Here is an 8,134-nt window from a genome sequence, read left to right as displayed (position 1 = left end):
AGGAAACAACACAGTAATATTGTTCTAATTGTAGCATGTGAAGTAGGAACAGGAAACAACACAGTAATATTGTTCTAATTGTAGCATGTGAAGTAGGAACAGGAAACAACACAGTAATATTGTTCTAATTCTAGCATGTGAAGTAGGAACAAGAAACAACACAGTAATATTGTTCTAATTGTAGCATGTGAAGTAGGAACAGGAAACAACACAGTAATATTATTTGACCTGCTTCTGATTATTTAAATGTATAATAATATATTACCAGTACTTATTTACTGGCCCTACATTAGTTGTCAATAAGAAGAATGTAATTGTATTTTAACTATACATTTTGTGTGCTACACGCTACTGCTGACAAAACCTTTCAAACACTATCACAAACCATGTGTCTTTATATCATCAATGTATGCAGGTGTGTGAGGCAGTATGCATCGTAATAACTGACATATTATAATTAACCAATATAAAAAGTATTCTGACAACCTGTCAAGTTCTTATATTAACTAAAAGATCTCATCATCAGCATCTAACAGCACAAAAGGTGTACAGTTGAGGATCTGTTATGTTTATCTTACTGAAAACCTGTAGTACAGTGCTGTTAAATAAAGGATTTTTTAGAAATTATTATCAATCTTATTGTAATATAAGGTTATACCCAGCTATCATTAATTTGCTTACATTTGCAATAAATATAAAGCAGCTAATGTATGGAGATTTTGAGAGCTGGATTTCTTTCTCCTTTCATCAGGACATACATCGGTAAACCTGTGTCATATGATGAAAATACAAGTCCAGAAGAATTGGTAGAAAAAGTAAGTCTTTTATTTTGAATTGCTTAAAGTTTATAATATAATGGAATTTTTAAAATGTGCTCAGTAACACGAAAGCCAAAAAACCTGTGAAAAAACAAACTTTGTTTTACTACACACAAGGACGTGTTAAAAGTGTAGTGAATTTCTTTGTTGATTAATTTCACTTATTTCAAGAAATATAGCTTAACATACTCATCTTTAGTGTTAAAATGACATATATCTTTTGTTGTAAGAAATGTAGAACAATTTGGTTACTCTGCTACATCCCCACTATACTTTCGTGCACCTTCAACTCTGCCATTCTCTCCTTTGTACTTCTCTACTGTTCTCTCCTGTTTTTGTTAAATCTCTATATTTTTTATATAGACATGTTCAGTTAGTTACAGCATATATACCAGAGTGTTTGTGGTTAGTTTTTTGTTGTTTTTTTTTTCAGACAGCTGAAGCTGTCAGGAATCTCATTTATCAACACCAAAAATTACCTGGGAACATCTTAAGAGCCCTGATGGAGCGTGTTTATGAACCAAAAAAAGAAAAATTGAAGTGATTGTTACTTTTTTTATTAGCTCCCAGAAATCATTTGTTCAACCTCTTAAAGCAGTATTCCATAAGCACAGATCTGTTTTGGTTTATGTTAAAGTTTGTGTGTTATTTTCATGTTGTAGAATTGGTGAATTGTACTTATGTTTGGAAGAACTCTTTCCAGATAATTTATTTCCTACAAGACTTAATTGATGTGATCTTTCAAGGACTTTATTTATTTTGCTAACTACTGGGAAAATGCTTGACATCCAAAGTGTTAAAGTCTAAAATAATTATAAGGCACTGGTTTGGTTATCAGAAGATTCCCTTACCTCAAGGATAAAACCCAATAGTAAAAAACTTACTAACTAATACTGATTTTTTAGGACAGTTATCTTGCATGTGGTCAAATATGCGTCAAAGGTGCTAACTGAAGGACACACCCGGGTCTGTTGACAGTTTAATATGTAACATTTAAGGACAACAAGGGACCTATTAATCCATCTAGGCTGTCCCATTCACAATAAATGATTTGAAAGAAAAACTAACTCAGAACTAGCCCTTGTCATTCAAATGTTTATCAAGCCTTTCTTTAAACTACAATAAATGTACTGCTTCCGTCACATCTAAAAGCCACACATTCAAAAAGTCACCCCATTAGAAAAAGAAAATTGTCTTAGTTTCTGTGATGCCTACCTTGCCAAAATTTATATTTGTGTCCTTAGTCTCACCAATTCTACCATTAAGTATGTAAAAAAGATTATGGATCAACCTTATCCATGCAAATGCTTACATTATCTTTATTTCATTTTCGTAATGCATAACTTCCAACTACAAGAACTGTATGAATGGGAATAAAGCTGTTGTTGTTACATATCTAAATAATAATTGGTTAGTTACATAAAATAGAGGTTAGCAAACCATGAACTAATTCGGTATAGTGTTCTAATAAAGAAGGTACATTATTCATGAACTAATTGGGTATAGTGTTCTAATAAAGAAGGTATGTTATTTATGAACTAATTGGGTATAGTGTTCTAATAAAGAAGGTACGTTATTCATGAACTAATTGGGTATAGTGTTCTAATAAAGAAGGTACGTTATTCATGAACTAATTGGGTATAGTGTTCTAATAAAGAAGGTACGTTATTCATGAACTAATTGGGTATAGTGTTCTAGTAAAGAAGGTACATTATTCATGAACTAATTGGGTATAGTGTTCTAATAAAGAAGGTATGTTATTCATGAACTAATTGGGTATAGTGTTCTAATAAAGAAGGTACGTTATTCATGAACTAATTGGATATAGTGTTCTAGTAAAGAAGGTACATTATTCATGAACTAATTGGGTATAGTGTTCTAATAAAGAAGGTACGTTATTCATGAACTAATTGGGTATAGTGTTCTAATAAAGAAGGTATGTTATTCATGAACTAATTGGGTATAGTGTTCTAATAAAGAAGGTATGTTATTTTCATTCTGTAAAACAAAAAAAAAGGTGTTTTAATTGTATGTTATTTATGATTTAACTTGTTTGGATTTTAAAGCATTCTAATGTTGTATGTAACACTGTAGATATATATAAAATATCTGATGGACAATCATAGAAATAGATAAAAGAGGGGGAACCCAAGAGGGGTATATGCTTACTCCTCTCCTCAACAGGAGAATGTGCTAGTGGAAATAAGGATATTTCATTTTCTCACTCATTCTTCAGTTTTTCATTCAAAAAAGCAAGTATATTAAACTTTTGTAAAAAGCTAGTAAATTCTACTTTTCTTAAATTATAAGTGGGTGTAAAATATCTTGTTAATTAGTTATTGTCAAAGATTTTTTCCCAAGCAGGTATATTCTGATGGCACTTTTTTTCCTACATAATGCTAAACTTTCCTTTGTCATATGCATGACAACTAGTGCAACTATAAATTGTATTTTTTTGATATAAGTTCAAATAGTTGATGATAATTAAAGTGAAGTAAAGCAGGAAAGATCTTTGATTTTAGAAAAGTAATGATAGAAATAATTGTTACAAAAGATGTTTTCATGGTTAGTGATTTATTCCAGTGTTAGGATTAATAATTCAAAAACTCATCATGTGATTTAATGGAGTGTGTGTATTTTATTTTACAATATACTTGTTGTGAAATATTTTTAATGGTTAAAACTTTTTGATATAATAATCCATGTTACTACAATATGATGATTAGATTGTTATTGTTTGGGTAGTACGTTGTATATGAAACTTTCAGATTGTTTAATTTTGTATAATTATTACGTCATAAGAAACTTCAGAGATATCGCATAAAATCTTGCAAGTTGTGTAACTTCTGAGTCGACAGAGGGTATTTATTAAAGTAAATAGGGAAGGTATCTGATGGTAACAATCCTGAAGAAGGTTATTTCTGTATTCTTAAAGACATTTCTAAGACCTATATTACATATATATTGTTTTTTTTTCCCAAAAAACCATAACTTTAGTTGAGATTTAAGAGTTGAAAAGTGAAATAATGATGCAGATGCCTGATGTGTAATACCATTCCTAACTTAGAAGTGTTACATCATGTCGAATGTTAAGTAGATGAGTTTTTTTAGGACAATACAATTGTGAGTTTAGGGATGCTTAATTAATTTTCAGACCGTATCATTATGTATGTTGAATTACATTTTAACTTTTCAATAACATAACAGGAAAGATTTTTCTTGTTTCAGGAATTGTTGTCAGAAAACCACTGATTTGTTTATATGTCATTCACTATCGGTGGAAGTCACAAACTGCATCATATTGAGAAATTATATGTTTATGCTTGTTACAATACTCAGTGTAAAGAAGTGACAAAACAAAATTGGTGAAATCCCTCATTTTCTGTGGAACATACATAGGAGTAGTTAGCTTTAAAACTTATGGGTCATTATCCATACTTTTAGGGTTACGTACTATTCATATGTTAGCATTATAAATTATATGGTGTTGTAGTGCTGAGGCAAAATATTTGATATTAATTCTGTCCCATATTTAAATTAAGGCAATCAGTAACCTTTGACAACCGTGCCAGTAAACTCTGACATATTAGGACTTGGATGTCATTATTACAGAAACCCTCAGCATTATCACCCCAGGAAGAATTGGTCAGTTTGTATTTAAGTAATTACATATCATATTTTAGGTAATGAGTGACTCAGAAAGGTGTTCCTCACTCATGTTATTGGGTTTCCTTATGTTTCAAGTATTTTTTTTTGTAGTTATTATTCTTACAGAAGAAAAGTCTGTTTAGCTACTATGGTCAGTACTGTACCAATGTTTGATGGTGCCCTGTGTGATATATATAAATTTGGCACTTCCCAATGCAACCCATTAATTCGCTTTGTTAGTCAATCGGGCAGTCAGCACTCCCCTTTGAGTTGGCGCCCTGTGCAAGCACTGAGCTTGCACAACCCTCGGTATGGCCCCGACTATGGTGGGCATAGCACAAATAGCTCAATTTGTCGTTTTGTGCTTAACAACAAACAAACAAATTAAATTGAAGCTGATGAATATCTAGAAAGAATGTTAGTGATTTTCATGTATATCTGGCATAAAACCCAATAAGGTTTGGGTGAAAAAAAAAATTTGGTGTATTGCTGAATACTTCAAGTATAATTTTTTGTAATGAATTCTTTGATTTGTAATTAAACTGAACATATGTGTGTGTGTGTGTGTTTATGTTGTTAGTTTCTCTATTTCATTGAAATTTTATTTCTAAAAATGCTAATTGAAGGTGCTAATTTTTTTTCTGCTTTCAAGAAACAAAAATATTTTGAGTTATAATTTTCTAAGCTGTTAGATAACTTAAAATTAGTTCAATCTTTGCTGAGTGATTGGGATGTTTTTCTCTCTTGGCTAACTAGTGTAATTGTTTATTTGAAAGCAAAAAGTGATGGTATGAAGCAGTTTATCAGGTAAAATATTGTGTTGCTAATAGATGGAAACAAGTATTTAATGTTTGTATTTTCTTCTTCTTTTAATTATTTTAATTACTTCAGAGTTAGAAATGGTTTTCTTTCCATTATTTAGTTTAATACATATCGTATAGGTGTACTGATTTTTGTTTTGCTTTAAAGAATTCTGCAGGGCAGGAACAGCAGTTTATCCAACGTCTGGAATCCCAGATCCACCGGATCTGTATATATATTATTTTGTTGCAAATTAAATTCCTTTTTTGTTTTTATCAGGAAGGCATAGGAATAAAAATATATATTGGTAGCTTGGAAGATGGAATACAGAGAATGGTGTCCTTGGCTGACAAAGTTTTGTTGGATCACATATCTGAAGTTAAGGATCAAGTTGGATTCAAATACCATAGTCGAGGTGTTCAGATTATATTAATGATCTAATTAGTGTTTTTTGTAACTATGAGAAAAATAGCAGAGTATTCACATACATTATAAGTTGATCACAGGTGTGGTGTGTTTCCAAAGGTTTGCAATGATAAGTGTATGGAATGAAAAAAAAAAGGGAAACAATAATACTGCCCAAGAATTTTTTACAAGTGACTTCACTATCCAATAAGATGCAGTAAAAGTACTTTTTTAGAAGATTAGGTAATTTCTTCATAATATAAATTTGTAATTGTTTAAAAATATCCTTATAACATTTGATTCTCACACTGTAATAAAATTTGACTTTTGTGTTTTTAATTTATTATGTTATGAGTAGAATATATAACATAGAAACCGGTGATTTTGAAAATGTGTACATTTTTTAGGATAACAGTTTTTATTTCTAATAAAAAATTTATTTCTATTATTCCGTGATATAAAGTTAGCAACAAATGGAAGTGTTTTTCAGCCTGTGTTTAGACAGGTTTTATGTGATCAATTGATCTTTATACAAAAAATTGTATAAATATATAGAAACAGAAATAGATAACAGCAGAAGTTGTGTAACAGTTAAAAATCTAAAATTTTCTTCAGTATTATGAAAAAATAATTTAATTAAATATAAATTGTTTTTAATTCTGGCTAAAAACCATTTATGATACAAAAGCAGTTATAAGATATGATACTAGAATGTGAAGGTTTTTTGTCTTAACTATAAATATTTTATTGTGCTTAATAAAAAACGTGAAGAAACAAATGTACTTGTCAACCTAAGGGAATTGATGTATGTATGTAAGTATATTTTATCATTGCTTGTGAGCAAAGCCTTACTGTTTATCCTGCTAACAATGTAGGAAACAATAATAAAAGTATAGAGGTTTTCAAAATAAATAAGATTCGTTTGTTAACTAATCTTCCACTTATAAAACTGAAAACCAGTGTTCTTCCCTAACTATATTAGTTTAGGAAATCACAAAAAAAAACTTGTGTATATAAAGTGAAAGAAATATCTGTTTATGGATGTGGAAAAGCTGTGGATTTAGGAGCTGGCGAGCCTGGTTCGAAGCATGCAATACCACAAAATAATCAACACATTTAACTTGTGGACGTGTTATAATGTTAATGCGCTGCTGACTGCCTGCTATCCAGGTCACTAGCTCAAAATTATGAACGGCAGTAGATAGCCATGGTGTATTTGCTGTAAATGTAATTAACGTTTTAAAGTAGTGCCATTAAATTAAGTTAGCTTTGCGAGGTTAGGGATAAATAACCACATTAATAAACTCGAAGTTATTTCTCTTTAAATATCTGTCTTTGATAAACTATGTTAAGTACACATACTTAAATATACTTATGTTTACGATATTCTTGTCGTATCATCATATATACATACTTCTGTATATTAATATTGATTACATCGTATTTTAATGTCTTGCTTATTAAAAGTATTGTTCACTACTTACATTCTGATCAATGTTTAGTAGCAAAACATTGTATATAATCCTTAATCTGTCATATTGTATGTGTGTGTTTTATTATAGCAGAGCCACATTGGGCTATCTGCTGTGTCCACCGAGCGGAATCGACTCCTGGTTTTAACGTTGTTAATATCGGGGGACATTTACCCTATTGTGACGGATTTAATAAATTATTTAGTGTGTTATGTGAGATGTCCATTAATGTAAAATATCTTAAATTCTGTGGTAACAATAAGACGTTTTTATTCTTCTACTGCAATAAAACAAAATAAAGCTGATAAAAAACTCGTACAAATAGTAATAGAAACTCGGAACTATATATAAAAAAAACTTATTACTGGTAGAATGAATAGAACTTCTTATATTTAAGTGTTACTTGAGAACCTATGGTTGTGCCTACACATAATCATTGCACGTGAGTTTTTGAACAAATAAAGCTGTGATTAAAATCAGTTTCACTGTGACGTAATGTCACATCAACCACCGATCAATAAATATTGCTTTGCCAGCTTAAACACTATACATCAAAACATTATTTTTCTATAATAATTATTATTAAGTAGACTTCAATACAAATGAAATTATAATTAACTCAAAAGCTTTCAGATTAATAACGGTTAATTACTTAGTACTTTGTTTAATTATATTTAGCTTTAAAATATAATCAATTATTTTATTACCTCAAATTAATATTCTATATTTTTATAATTAATTAAATTTCTTGTATTTGTAATACAAGTTTTATTTTCCGTAGTGTGTCAGCGGTAATGCATATGCATTATATAACCTACTGTCGTGTTTACTCCAAACGAACAAATTTATCACAGCGTTACGACAGCGGAAGTCACGTGACCCTGGTAACACATTATGAATTTCTAAAAGGATCGTGAAGGCCCGGGTGTTTGCCAGACGCCCTCTATTTTAGTATATAAGTGACGGCATAGATAATCGCATAGATAATGC

The 8,134-nt window shown here is 30.3% G+C and overlaps 1 protein-coding gene across 2 annotated transcripts in view; it reads left to right on the top strand.

Moving 5' to 3' along the window:
• Nucleotides 1-7,681, top strand: part of LOC106472880 (transmembrane protein 68-like) — a 13,823-nt gene extending 6,142 nt beyond the window's left edge. The window contains exons 4-6 of one of the 2 annotated variants that reach the window (XR_002613548.1): nucleotides 752-815; nucleotides 1,252-2,754; nucleotides 2,801-7,681. Coding sequence is in view for 1 of the 2 variants with exons in the window: in XM_013933552.2 (XP_013789006.2) it covers nucleotides 752-815; nucleotides 1,252-1,358; nucleotides 5,547-5,556 (181 nt within the window). In the remaining variant the exon portion in view is untranslated. The remainder of the gene's footprint in view (nucleotides 1-751; nucleotides 816-1,251; nucleotides 2,755-2,800) is intronic. The other variant, XM_013933552.2, reaches the window with a different exon arrangement.
• The last annotated feature ends 453 nt before the right edge of the window (nucleotides 7,682-8,134 follow it).

Source organism: Limulus polyphemus, unplaced genomic scaffold (genome assembly GCF_000517525.1).
Source record: "Limulus polyphemus unplaced genomic scaffold, Limulus_polyphemus-2.1.2 Scaffold5698, whole genome shotgun sequence".
In the NCBI taxonomy this organism is placed as follows: Eukaryota; Metazoa; Arthropoda; class Merostomata; order Xiphosura; family Limulidae; genus Limulus; species Limulus polyphemus.
Note: the sequence above shows the minus strand (reverse complement) of the source record. Positions and strands in the feature narration are given on the sequence as shown.